The sequence below is a fragment of the Vanessa tameamea genome, chromosome 9 (genome assembly GCF_037043105.1).
Source record: "Vanessa tameamea isolate UH-Manoa-2023 chromosome 9, ilVanTame1 primary haplotype, whole genome shotgun sequence".
In the NCBI taxonomy this organism is placed as follows: Eukaryota; Metazoa; Arthropoda; class Insecta; order Lepidoptera; family Nymphalidae; genus Vanessa; species Vanessa tameamea.
The window spans coordinates 7852145-7867744 of record NC_087317.1 but is presented as its reverse complement, the minus strand read 5'-3'; the positions used below and the strand labels follow the sequence as shown (position 1 = coordinate 7867744).

The 15600-nt window shown below is 30.3% G+C and overlaps 1 protein-coding gene across 3 annotated transcripts in view; it reads right to left on the bottom strand.

The window, feature by feature from the left end:
* The window catches only part of LOC113395147 (inactive rhomboid protein 1), a 140192-nt gene that overhangs the window by 11355 nt on the left and 113237 nt on the right, over positions 1-15600 (bottom strand). For all 3 annotated transcript variants that reach the window (XM_064215876.1, XM_064215875.1, XM_026632704.2), the window contains exons 3-5: positions 14856-15027; positions 9201-9379; positions 776-940 (exon numbers count right to left, since the gene is read on the bottom strand). In XM_064215876.1, coding sequence (XP_064071946.1) covers positions 776-940; positions 9201-9379; positions 14856-15027 — 516 coding nt within the window. The remainder of the gene's footprint in view (positions 1-775; positions 941-9200; positions 9380-14855; positions 15028-15600) is intronic.

Genomic DNA, 15600 nt, shown 5'->3' with positions numbered 1-15600 from the left:
ATTTCCATTAATAATGCAGTCTTTAAAATCAATACTAGTACTGTATTTTCAGTGGGTTCATCATTTTGAATCTATTGCGAGCTAGTTTACAAACATCAATTGAAAATATAACGTATAAATACTTATAAAAAACGAGCCGCGACAGCTCAGTGGTTATACGGATATCTTAGCAGAAAGATTATGGATTCAAATACGGACAAGCACATGCTAATTTTTGAATTAGCATGTGCTTCATTTTGTGTTCATCGATGTATTTTTTACAATGGATTATTCATTTGTTTTTACACAATCAAATCAAAATAATCTTTATTGTACACCAATAAATATAGATATAAATTACATAGAACGATTTGCAAGAGGCGGTCTTATCGCTAAAACGGCATCTATATATATCAAAATAATACATCGACGGCGTTACCAACAAATGTTGTTTATGGCAGGGATAAGTTGAACAATGTTCTCTCTTCTTATTTCATACGCCAGAAAGAGAGAGATTACAATTACCCACACCTACTAAATACTAAATCATTATAAGTAAAACTGGTAAAATTTAATAATAATTTAAAAACTCAATACTTAGTACATTTATTCATACATAGATGTCAGAATGTAACCATAATGTACTAAAATAATGAATTGTTCAACTAAATAGTTTCTCAAGTAGGTGTAAATCAAGTTTAACCGCAATATGAAGTCGAAGCGATTTAATAAATACTGATAGTAGTTTAGTATTAGTGATACTGAACGATGGAATTCAGTGTTTTATCAGACGTACCGGAAAAATCTGCCAACAACGCCCATCCCAAACTGCCTTCTATTTGAATTGTCTGCCAAGGGTTCTAGCATGGGGGTTTGGATGCGAACGCCACCCGCACCCCACTGTACACTCCTCTCTGGCCTTCGGTACTCCACGCTTGACAACCGGATTGGAGAACGGGCACTGAAAATCATAAATTAATATTAAATCATATTTTAGGAACATATGTACTAGAGTTATATGAAAAAGTATCGTTACTATAGCACTTGGTGGTAGGGCTTTGTGCTAGCCTGTCTGGATAGGTAGCACCCACTCATCAGATATTCTACCGCCAAACAACAGTACTCAGTTTTATTGTATGCCGGTTTGAAGGGTGAGTGAGCCAGTGTAACTACAAGCACAAGGAACATAACATCTTAGTTCCCAAGGTTGGTGGCGCATTTGCGATGTAAGGAATGGTTAATATTTCTTACAGCTCAATTAACTATGGGCGGTGGTGACCACTTACCATCAGGTGGCCCATATGCTTGTACGCCAACTTATACCATAAAAAATGCATAGTATAAATGATTAATGTTTTTAGTTTAATTCGTAAAAAAAAATATTTCATTGAAAAATTGAGTTATATTTTCTAAACGGTTTACAAGAGTTATTATGAATTTTGGAATCGCCCAACGTACTTATCGCTTTAGATCCTAAAAAGTATATTTGCGCAGCCACGCGTGTTTAATATCGGTCCGATCAACTAAAATTGCGCTTCAACAATTCCATTACATCAACTCTCTTGGTACTAAACATAAATTCATATAATAGAAATCATTAATAAAATAGTATTCTAATAAATGCATTTAAAATTAAAAATTAAGGAATATGAACAAGCCTACCAAATTAAAGTACCCAAAGTCATGATATTTCGCTCGTCTAAAATAAATTGAAGTATTACAAAAAACTTCTACAATATAACAAGGGAGCAACAAACTAGATAAAGAAGTTGAAAATACTTCAAATGTCTCATAAAGCACTGAATTATACAACTGACCTTTTTGACCGTGAGTTATTTTCAAACTTTGCTGTTATTAAATACGTTTCTATTAAATAATAGCGACACATTTTTATTTTATTATTAAATAAGAGTTTTAAGAAATGTTAAATATATTAAGGATATAGTTTTTATATTACATTTATACAATATATTTTCGTTTGTTAATTGGACATGGTCGTTTCATTGTAACCCTCGTTGATATGATATCAAATCATTGATAAAATAACCATTCGTATTTGATTTCGTGTGCTTAATTTGTTTATTTAATGCATTTCATACTACACGGTACAAAAACATTCCAAGGAGACCTAAAAGAATTAAAATAAGTTTATGCAAACTATTCTACTTCACCAACTTACTGAAACATTGGTGGATATCTCCAATAATCTGCTCCTTAGAAGGAGGAAATAGAATTATTTCTCTTTCCTCCCTGGCCAGCAAATTGTATGAGTTTTTTTTTATAATACAAGACGACTAAAGTATTTAAGACTACTCTCAACTCGCGGTTAAACCCGATAAACCCTAGTCAATGGGGGCAGCTGTTACGTACCCTATGTCCTTTTCTGTAAACATAGCAACGTGTATGCAAAATTTCATTATGATCGATCGAGGTTAAGATGTTAAAGCGTAGCTAACAAAGATACTTATTAGGTATACAATTTCACACTAGGTATAATAATGGTACGATAGGCAAACGAAGTTCGCGTCAAATGCTCATTCGATAAGTCGAAATATGTAAATTTAATTCTAGTAAAAACCATTTTATTAACATTTCAATACTCCAATGAGTAAATTTCGGAATTTGGTGATATTTTACAAAAGCGATTATTTAAAGAGATTATATCGCGCGAGGTTCTGTAATAAATTAATGACAAAAGATTTTGTTAATACAACAAATTTATCATTGTCTATAAATTCGTTAATATGTTTTTGTATAATTAATCTTTCAATTTTAAAAATATTTCGATTATTATTAATAATATATATCCGATTAAAAACAACAAGTTATTAATAAATATTATAAGAGAGGTGTCATGGGATTTGGTTGGAATGAATAATCTTTCGCTTTATATTATGAATTAAATAACAGACTCAATGAAATAAATTAACAAAGTTCGAGAATAATTCCATGACAAGAAGTACAATTGTTATTAAAAAGTCCCTTGTGAATTAAGACAATAACCAAAAGTAAGTATAAATAATATTTTAGATAACCGTATAAAGTAGAAAGAGACAGAGAGTAAGAGAAAAAGAAGGAGGATATCGCTTTTGCCTGACGTGAAGATTTCTGCCTCGACTCTAACTGTAAGGCGCGTAAAAGAACTTCATTCCAAAAAAATATTGACGTTAGTTTTCAAACGTTTTCAGTGATTTATCAAATACAATTCTATTGCACTTTTAATATATTTATGTTCTTGTAATAAGTTGAATTTTAAGTAACATTTTATATAAATTAAATAAAATCACTTAAATAAACAAATATTTTTTTAAGAACCTATTCTGTAACGGTACGTTTCTTTATACAATTAATTATTATTAAAATTCTGAATATAAAAAGTCAATTTTAAATTATAGGAAGAAATATGAGATAAAATATTAGGTAATAAAACAAATTAATAAAAATACATAAAGAAATAAATATAACAATAAAAGTTGAATATAATGTTATATCCTTAAACTGTACAAAATTTTTTTTCATATATTATGTATAAAACAATTTTAGTCCGATGGTCGTTTGGTTCCACTCATAACTTATTTTATTGTTAAACAGAACAAATTAGTATTGTGTGTTGTTTTGAAGCATGAGTAAATAAGTTTATTTAAGGCACAAGGGATAAACTTCTTACTTTTCAAGATTGGTTGCGTATATAAGGTTTTGTTAATACTCTTCAAAGCGCCAATGTCTATGAGCTGTAGTGACCACACAATGACAAATATCTTATTTACCAGTCCACCTAACTATTAGAAGTTAAAAAAACTTCAAATGCTGGTTCAAATTTGTTTATAAGTTATATTATTTTTATTATTTGTATTTACATAAAATAGTATTATTTATCAATTTAAATTAGTCGAAACATAAAATCAAATACTTCGCCTCGAGTATTAAATATATATATCAAAGATTGTAGTGGGAGTAGTTTTCGACATTATGCATATAATATTACTTATTTATTATTTAGTTGGTCCAATGATTTAATCTCCCATTCAAAGACCCTTGTCACAGAGATTTGGGTAAACTGATATATCTGTCAGATACGCTGTATGTGAAGCGACTGTTATTTGCTAAGATTCGATTTTTATTTTCTCTTTTTATCAATGTCTTAAAGTTAATAGAATATTAATTAAATTAATACATTAATAAGTATTTATTACATTGCTGTATCTCAAATCCCCACGAACAAAATAACACTATTATATAGTATTAATGTAAAATAACCGTGATTTTAATAATATTCTATCTGAAACAACCTTCACTTCACTTTGCGAAACACTCCCTCGGGACACATAAAAACGAAACACATCTTAGTATAATACATCACATTATACACATATTATATTTAAATTTTAGTGCGTGGGATGAATGAAATTTATAATTTAATAACTCAGACGAAATGTAATATTGTTATGATCGATAAAGCCTTATCAATTTCAACGCTATTATAAGCAACCTACTTGTCAATGTTATATATAACTTTGTTTTATTATTTATACCCTCGTTAAGGAGTATATTTATTATAATAATAAATTCAACTTCAATACCATAAATTCGCACGAAACGTAGTTTTCGTTAGGCATGTTAATTGTATACAACAAATTTCTTGCCGGTTCTTCTTCGAATCTACTTTCCGAAACTGTGTTAGCTTTACTTTTAATATAACAATGTAAGATGGCGATTTAAGAGTGTTTATATGAGCCTATTTGAATATAGAATATTTTGTTTTGATTTAATAGTTTCAATGGGATTAAATTCATAACCTGATTTCTAAATTAAGAGACAAACTGTTACATTGAAACCGTAACAAGAACTGCTAGTGAATATTACGGACCTTTAGGAAGTTATTAATAATTGACTCAAGTACCCAATTAAGTTCAAGGACGGTAGTAACTGGTTGTTCTGAAGAACATTATCGAATTTTGTAGGGGGAATTGCCTAGATTCTAAAAATAATTTGCAAGCATAGATGTTATATTGTCTAAATCTGTTAATTGTATAATTTAATAATTCATACCATTTACCTTTGAAGAACCTCGGAGCCTCGATTTACATAAAAACGAAAAAAACCCCATCGACTACCTTGATTTAAACAGCAATAGCATTACTCTGATTTACTTTAAAGCATTAGAAAAAACTTTAAATAATCACAAATAACATTTATTTTTAAGGTGTTGAGTAAACAACATTTGTTTAGCTTCCTCATCAATATCATATAAATGATTATAATTCATCACATTGTTTTATATCTTGTAGTATTAATTTATTATAGTCGCGTATTTGTCAGCTGCATATGCTTAAAATAGGTTTGACTAAAATATATCGATATTTTTATCTTTAATTTACAGTAGCAAGCGGTAATCGATGGATTTATTAGATTTAATCGGTTATATTTTTATTGAGAAAAAAAAACTTAAAACATTTTTCATATACAAATTCAGAGAATTTAATTTAGTTGTATGAATATGGTTAATCATAAAAGTTAGTAAGTTAATAATATAAAGATTCGAAATGAGTCCTCAAATAAGATTCACGTGGTATTTGTCTGAGTACACCTTTTCTTATCAAATAAATGCCTTCTTAACTACGTGTATTATAGGAGCGAATATAAATATAAAATAAAGTAAAATAAGGCTCCATATTTCTTTAATTTTGTTTGTCGCATTCAATAACTTTAGATTCAGGGTTAATAGAAAATGCCTAGTTACTTCAATTTTACAATGAGTTTACAATTTTTTGCGCATTTAAAATATTTGTAATAATTAGAACAAAAATTCCTCTAAAATGAATAAGCCGATTTTAGATACTTAAAACTGATAATAACGGCAAGCGAAATTTTCACAATGTTACAGAGACATAATTCCAACTAATTAGACGCTGTTCGATTTAATTGCTTTATAAAAACATAATAAAAATAAATAAATCTCAATTCACATCCAACTTCCCTAAGGCAATCGTCAGCAAAAGCAAATTATAGATCAATATAATTACTATTTTTAATGCGATATTTGCTTCACAATAAATTTACTAGCAAAACCTATTTTGTTAGTATATCTTAATATTTTTCAAAAAGTTTTTGTATAAATAGTCGTTATCAGAAAGTCAAAATTATTAAAACATATTTTTCAAATTGTTAAATAATGTTTAGTATAAAAATAATGACGAAAGACTCAAAATTGTTTAGTTATGAAATTCAAAAGGAAATCTTTGTTTATTAAACTCACAATTTCAATATACAAGTAATCGTTCTCAATTAATCAAACTTTGCCTTTTTTTTAAAAAAAAGTACTTTTTAATTATTACGTAGTTATTTAAATAAGAACATTTTCAATTTACTTTTTAAAAGTAAATTATTGTTGTGTCAATAACCTTTACCGATTTTGACACTGATGCCGGTTAATTGGCACTCAAGAATTTCTCGAATAAACTCTTTTTGGAGGGTACATCTAGACTGTCGGTCGGACATAAATTTAGTTGTAACTATAGAGTTTTTTATATTAAATCTTAAAATACCAACGACGTTTTTAAATAGTCCTTTGCAAAAGGCATTGGCTATGTTAGGCAACAATTTAACTGTCAAACGCATGTTTACATGGTTATGAAAACCATTTGGTTCATTGTTGTATACTTAGCTTGTATGACTTGATATAATTGAATTAATATTTACATTAAATTTCACTAAAACATTTATCACTAGTAATGTCTACATTTATATTTATTCGATTCTTAATTGACAGAACAAGTTTAGCTTTATTTCAGTTCATAATAATAAGAGAGCACAAAAAATGCGTTTCAAATTTAAGCTTAAATAGTTATTTTTCTTACACTTTGTCTTAAAATAACAATCAAGTAAATTAAACGCACAATGGTATACTAACTACGTATAATATATAATATAGTAAATTTTTCTATCCGTAAAAAATGTAAAGTTGCAACTGCTTATTCTAAAACATTTGCTGTGAACGTGAGTACGCGAGAGTGAAATCATAATTTGAAGTTAATTAATCTGTCAAGTTAGCGCAATATGATGTAATAATACGACGCGGGCTCGAGAGCCGAGTGCGATTATTAACTAAAACTTCGTTTCAGATTTGCCACGGGTAAAGTGAATTTAGTTTGCAAAATGTTAGACCAGCAAGTATTCGCTTAATCAAAAGTATAAATAATCTTCGTTACCTAATTTAAAAATGATAATTATTTAACAAAAGTATACATATTAATAGTTTCACTTTAATTATCGAGAAGTGGTTGTCATTTTTCGACTATCGGTTAGGTAGGAGAGTCTAATTACGGTTTATATATTTTTTTAATAAACGCTTAAATCTGTCCTTTTCATATTAGTAAAAAAATATATTTGTAATATACTAATAACTTTTTTATATAACGTTGGATGACATTTTTTGATACATAGATTCAGCACGTTTTCGATTAATAACTGACAATCAACTGTCATTGAATAATAATAATTAATACGAGACATTCCAAGGCGACCATAGTTTTCTCTTCACAGGCAAGCTAATCGTTGAATCACCACAACTATGTATCTGTCGACTACGCCTTGGACATGCATGTACTCCTATACATCTATGTAAAATTAGAGTTAGAGATCACTCTTTGTGTTAGTGTGGCCTACACGAAGGTTTCCTACCCCATATACAGTTCTCTTGCCCCAAACTCCTCTATCCCGTATAAGACGTTCTCCCTCCTAAAGTTCCTCGCCCTATTTATGTTGAATGTTTGTTAATGTTTGTGTTTAGTCCATTTTGTAAATTTCTATGTAAATATATTGAACGTAATAAGATTAAGCTGTAAATAGTTTTGTAATTGTTCTTCTGTGTTTAAATATCAATTATTTTTTATCTAATTATTATTATTGTGTTGTTTTAGGTTGTGGGTTTTCAATTCCGTCTACTACTATTATGCCTTCAAAATTAAATTGAGCCTGTAATCTCGACCGCACCGATCAATCTCTACCGTGTCTTCTCCATCGCACGTGACATTGGCGAAATAATCTATGCCTTTTTGGCACAAATAAAAGCCAGAAAAAAAAATAATAGTAATAATTAATGGTACGAGCAAATAAATTATTTATTAATACACATTAAATACAATTACATAAAAAAAATCTTTAATTTTTATTATCAAATACTTATTATGTTTTTTTTTATAACAACAAATCTGAGTAAATAATACGTTATTTCGATTTCTTTATCGAAGCGTATTACTATTAAAAGACCCTAGAGTTATTTGTTGACTCAATGCTAATCCAATCTGAGATCCAATAAACCTATCCACTTTTCGCGAGTTCTTTCACGGCAACGGATCCGATAGCAATAAATTTGTCCAAGTTTTCAAAGCAATAAAACCAAAAATATTATATCGTTGACCTTACTTTTTGGTTTATATAATTTTATTACATATACATTCAGTACTTGAAACACTAATCACCCAGGTTAACTAATTTGACTTTAATCTCATGACATTGGTCGGTGGCAAGCGAAGTCGTAAATCAACCAATAAGCTTTCAGAAACTTGATGCATTACAACATAGGAGTCTAAAATAATAGGTAATTTGTTTTTCAGTATTCAAACGATTGTAACGAGAATTATCAAGATCTTTAATCTGAGGTAACATTGTTTCCTATTTTACATAAACTCAGTTCATACTGAGTACGTTATATAATAATATTTATTAACATTTATTTTCTATACTAAGTGATAACGTGGCCTTTTATTTTAGGCTTATTTTCGCTTTTCTGGCTGGCATACTCCAATGCTTTTATTGTGACTTACGATTAGTTGCGCTATCCAACTGTCATTTATTCGAAACAATATACGAGTACATTCGCTCCAGGGTCCGTATAACGTCGTGACATTTACCTTTGCAAGTATAAACATTAACCACACATTTCGAATCTACTTAGTAATTACACAAGTTGCTGTTTTCAATTTGCTCGCATAGGTAATTTACTACAAGTACCAACATAACTTCTTAAACTTGTTATTGTATTTATAATTAGTATGAGCACACACAAGTCAACTATTTCATTAATATCAATGAGAAATACGTGCAACCGATAGGTCTTTTTCGACCATAGACACAGACGTATAAACCACCAGTTAAAAAGAAGAAATATAATTTCGATAGTCGTATAAATAGTAGAGATAATTACGTTTTTAAAAACTTACCTTTTGGTTCCATCAACATTATCTTCGTCGTGATGATGTTGATTTAATGGTGAGGTCAGGGCTTGAGGGGTAAAGAATACGTCGTCTACGTCGACGTCGTCGTGTGGACTGCTCGCGCTGCCTCGAAACGAACGTGACCATTGCGTTGTCGTTGACTGGCGTGAGCGTCTTGTAACCGCCTATTAAAAAATTAAACAATTTAAGGAGATATTCGATGATATAAAATATTCGTTAATATCCTGCATACGTCAAAATGCATCATGCAATAGTTCGACGGATGGGCATGTGGGCCACGTGATGATAAGTGGTCACCACCACCCATAGACAATGACGCTGTAAGAAGTAATAACATGTTAAATAAGATGTTATATCCCTTGTGCCTGTAGTTACACTGGCTCACTCGCCCTTCAAACCGGAACACGACAATACTAAGTATTATTGTTTGGCGGTAGACTATATGTTGGGTGGGTGGTACCTACCTAGACGGGCTTGCACGAAGCCCTACCACCAAGCGCTTAAATTATCTCCATTCTCAAATGTATACCTACTCTCGTGGTGATCGGTTGATTGGTGTAAAAATTGATGTGCACTATCAAACATTATTTTAAAACTTTCTTCGTGAACAAAAACTTATAAGTACGATCATGGTGATCAGATAAAGTGTATCGAAGTCTATTAATCTCGAACAGATACCGCCATCCGCTTTTATATAAAAGATGTACAAAAACTAAAATAATTTCTATCACAAACAAGTTTAACTGGGGTTATTTTTGTAAATATGATAAATACGCCCCGTAATCGTTAATGGCAGCAAACTCGACGTTGCTCATTTATCACGTCTGTTCTCGTTCAGAAAAATAAGAATTATAAATAAAAACATTACATTTGCATGCTACACTCTATAAATCCATTTTTAAGGCATAGTGCTCTTAAGAGAAGCGCCTGTATTATGTACCTTGAGAGTTCCTTTCGGGGGTTTTGCTACGACCAGCGACTATGTTATTTACGATGCCATAAAGCTCGACTCGATCCCTAAAGACATCGCTTTTATAATTTATTGCACAGAAATATGGTAGCTTAATTCGTCTGTCGCATATTTTGGATGTCACTAAAATGAGAAATTATTGGAGACATATATATTTACACCGCGGTGTAACATGCGCGAAATTCGCCATTTGTTTATGCAATTCAAAACATATATCATGGAATGCGAATACCCAGTTTCCTAGACTTAAAATATTAAAAGTTAAATAGATTTTTTTTTCTAGCTGGCGACACTGGATAATGTTATATATATGTTGAGAAAATATGAATTATAGTAAATGAAATTCATAATACAGTGAAACATCAAGAATTATGACACAAAATCGATTATTTAATGTTTTTTTTTTACTTAATAAGTTTACTTTTTTTATTACATATGTTAATAATGTATGGTTTTTTATAATATACGTAGGCGGACCGACAAAAGGGCCATCTGAAAGTAAGAGGTCCCTATCGTCCACAGACTTAGGGTCTATCAAAATATTAACTATTCCTTATATTGCCAATGCGCCACCAACGTTGGGAAATAAGATGTTGTCACTTTTTGCCTGTAGTTATTTCATTGAACAACCACAATAGTGACCATTGTTGTTAGGCGATATAATATCTGATGTTAGCGTGGTACCTACCCAGACGGGCGTGCAAATAGCGCTACCACCTAATGAGATAAAATTCTTCTAATATATTCTAATAGACAAATTGAAATTATAGGACCATGAAACTCATAATCTGTTTAAGCATTTAAGAGGATAGGAATAACCGATAGTAAAAGAGTTCATTGCTCCATAAATAGACATTATCGGAATTAGTATTCCAACGTTCTGAAATATCATAACATAATACGAGAAAACGAATTGTTTGTACGAGCAAAGTGTTCAGATTATTCGACCGTAATCATGTCCTTCAATTAAATTTAAAACTATATAATATAATGATCTTCTATTAAAAGGCAAATACGTGGCCTGCTGCTTATAGAGCCAAACTAAAGTTAAACCACATTATCTAATTAGCCAAATAATTTCAATTTCAATCAATGTATATGAGAAATGCCCTTATACACAGCTTTAAGCTTAGAGCTTGTATTAGGAGAGGGGACTACAATAGCCCACAGGGTCAGGATTGATCCTGGGATATTTTACATCGCCAGACGGTCCTTAAACCATTGGGCTATCAACGCTTCAAACACGCACAAAGTCGCGGGCACAGCTAGTTTCTAAATATAATATATATTGATATTGATCGTTTTATGACCAGATCAATGAAATTTATTTCTGCACATTTAGTGATAAAACTATGTCCTTATAACGAATTATGGTTATATTGCACAAATGCTACTTCTTATTACTGCCTAACTTATATACAAAACATAAATTCTATCACTGAATCCCTAGTTAGTTTTCAACAAATCTCCTACATAAAGTTTAATATAACTCTTAAATCTTTATATGTATTCTACGCGCGATCGCTATCAAAGCGCACGAAACGATATTTACTCTCTCGTACGTGTGAAACATTACTAATTAAATATATATATACCTATATACTGAAATACATATTATTGTATGTTTATTTTTATTTTAATATATATTGTTATAACCATTATAACAATTTATATTTTCATACATCATAAAGAAAATAAAATGTCAAGTAAGCCTAAATTAAAAAAAAAATCCTCAATATAACAAAATAATTAGTGCTTAAAAAAAATTACACTGAAGGACTTGTTTATACTAAATGTAATATTTAATAATCTTAAGTGTGTATTACGCAATGTAATAGGCGATACATGTTACTTAGCTATTTAAGTTGTTCTAAGTCTAACAAAACAGATGCAAGCTTGCAACGTAAAGCCTATTAAGTGCCTCGACATCAATACCTTCCAAGATGGAGTGATAAATGTTCACTTTTTCTAATAAAAATCTCGTCTCATTGATCGTTTGCCATACTTTATAAGAAAATTGACGTTGGAAAGTAAGTTTCAGTTTAATTTGTTATATCTTTAGCATGAAATAAAATAAATGGTATTATTAAATACAAAAAAAATATTATTTAAGTAAAACTGATCTTCATCAAATCATGCCCCAAATACGCCCGAATAAAAGGCGTAATAGAATAATCAATCATCTTAAAATAAAAAAGGGAACTCGTATCACATAAAATTCATCTTAATTTTCATTCTTAATCAACAAAAGAGAATAGAATCACGTGAAACTCGATATATTACCTTGGCTTTGTGAAAGCCCATCTGTATAGATACCACCCACTCGTATATTCATGCCATTCATATCATCAATCAGCAATACTTAGTATTATTATGTTAAAGTTTTAATGGTAAATGAGCCAGTGTAACTACAGGCACAAGGGACATCTCAGTTCCCAAGGTTGGTGGCGCATTGAGGTTGTAAGGAATGGTTCATTTTTTATCGGTGACGACCAATTAATATCAGGTATATCATTTACGTGCTACAAATATATTAAAGATACAAAATTTTAACTGTTAGTATATACTTACGAAGTTTTCTAATATTATCACTATATATTTTACAAAGTAAACATTCTGTGTTGCATTAAGCATTAAAGCGCTTTTAGTCCTTTTAACCCGTTACTGCAACTCCTTAGATGTTAACTAACTTTTAATGTTTACCCTCTAGGAAATGACTTTAGAACTTAGGCACCTGTTACCACAATAAGCATAGTTAAAGCGACATTATTTAAGTTGTAGAAAACTAATTACTGTTTTCGATGAAAGATATTTTTATACCCGAGATAAGAAAGATTATCCAGACATTGAAATATAATATTTTTGGAAGGAGAATAATTGTGTAGAGATTTATTTTTAATTCAAATACAACGGCTACCACAATTTATGAAAGTACTAACTTATCTTCATTTAATATTCATTGGGTCGTTCTTAAAATAAATATTTTTGCATTTTTATACACACTGTATAAATTATGATAAGCATACAATCTTTAGACTTAAAGGTCTAGACGACCTTCCGCCTACATTTATTAAACAATTAGCTGTACTATCTATCTATAAAAATCTAATGAATTTGATATTTTTCAGATCCGACTAACATACCTATATAGATATTTGAGTCGGATCCACTCCTAACAACCTCTGGAGTTGCGCAGGGTTCTAACTTAGGGCCATTACTTTCTTATTTTCTATGAATAACCTTCTAGACTAAATCGATAAATCAATCAATTATGCGAATTATATAAACTTACCCACAATATCAGTTGTTTTAACGTTGTTAATTATTTACAAAGAAACATTGATTCCAGTGTAATCTAGTACATTGAAAATGATAGGACAATAAACACAACTAAACGCTTTGTCATCACATTTAAAAAAATATATATTCTCAATTCTAATTATTGGTTAAAATAAACAAAAATATCAAGAGTATTTTTTTTATTTAAATACTTTATTGACCACCACAAAGTAAATGGGACAAAAGGTGGACTTAATGCCTGAAGTCATTCTCTGCCAGTCGACCTTTACGTCAAACAGAAAACCGAATGAAGGCGGTAATTAGAAATGAGTATGTTTGATTAAATGCAATCATTATGATAATATTATAAGGAAAGCCAACCAAAGACTGCTTTCATATCCAGAATTGGTAAAACCCTCAAAACATATTCCATCATACTTTACTTCACACCTCAGTGCGAATCTGTAAGAATTTAATTTGTATTTCATTCTTGAAATCTTGACAGCCAGCTTACGATGATACGCCGTTTTAATACGTGTATCCTATAAATTTTATAATTATAATAAGCAATCACATTCTGACATTCCTCGCTCATGTTCTGTGGTGAAATTCGAGTTTCTATATACAAAACAGCTCTACTTATACGAAGCATACTATAATATTGATCATTAATCTATAAGATGCATGTTAAGACACTGTAGTTCAACCTCGTTTTAGGATTTTATGTTCTAAACAGGGTCTTAAACGCAGTATTTAATTACACAATGATAGACTGAATTGATAAACTAAAAAGTCTGTAAGAATGCAAATTACTTATAGTTACGTGCACTCTGCATAAAATTGCTAATTGCCACTTCAACAGCAAACTATATAATCTCATAGTCTGAATATCTGAGAAACAGTTTACGTATATATAGAGTTATAAAGAGCAATTATATTTATTATAGCATCAATTGTAATTTCCTTTTTTTTTAGTTTCATTATATATTTTTATCAAAATTGTATTAAATATTACCTATGATATAAATTGTCTAATATCTGGTTTAGTTGCGTTACATTATGATACTACAGTATACAATTGTTATTGGAAAACAATTACAGTCTAATTCAATTCAATCTCTAATACTGTTTGACTCTGATATCTGTTTAGTTTGTTTGTTAGTTTGTTTGTGAACGTATAGTTTTAAATTTATCCGAATTTTTCCTGTTCAACATTTCAGTTCTCCCGTCCTAATATAAATAAAAAGATGGATTTAATCGTACTTATAAATGACACTTTTGTAACTAAATTAAACAAGAACATTTAATAATAATAAAGCAGATAAAGAAATATGGATTTGATTTTTGATTTTGATTGAAAGTAAGGTAATACATATTAGGTATGTACTTACAGTAACAACATAAGAGAGTCCGGTAAGAGTGAGCCGTGCCACGCTGTCCTTCCCAAGGCGAGAGGGGACATACGTTGGAGGCTCGAGCGGCGCCGGCGCAGGTAGAACATCGGGCCGCTCTCGCGTTTGCCCCCGCGCCTCTCTCGGTGCCGCTCCGGACGCTCCATACATACTAAAAAGAAAATAATTGTCATTTACACATATTCTTTCAACTATATAGTTATGTAATTAAACAATATGAAATACTTCGAAAAACTTGGTATAACTTTATATAAAATTAATATTTTACATTTCTATTGTAGCTTGAAACGGATTTAAATTTTAGACATAATACACTATTATGATCCAGTATAAAATCTTACAATTATTAACTTGACATTTCTTGTGAATTATCTCGCAAAACTATATCTAGTGTATAACAGTGTTACGTTGACGTCTTCGAATGTATGCAGAAATTGTAATAGGTTTCCTCTCGGCTGCACCTGCAGAATAGAAAAGTCGTCTAACATTTTGATAACGTTTTCCGAATGGAACGTAGAACGTTCACATTTTCCGAGCGTGGCAGTTGGAATTCGTATGCGGTTCGCTTGAGTACATACGTTGAAGACTAAGATAGTAGCAAAGTTGGAATTATTTCACTATTGGATCGGTTAAAGGATTAGATACTTTGCCAAAAAAATAAATACATAAAATTCTTTTTTTTTTTTCGCTTGAAACTACATTAGTACAATTAAAAATTATATAC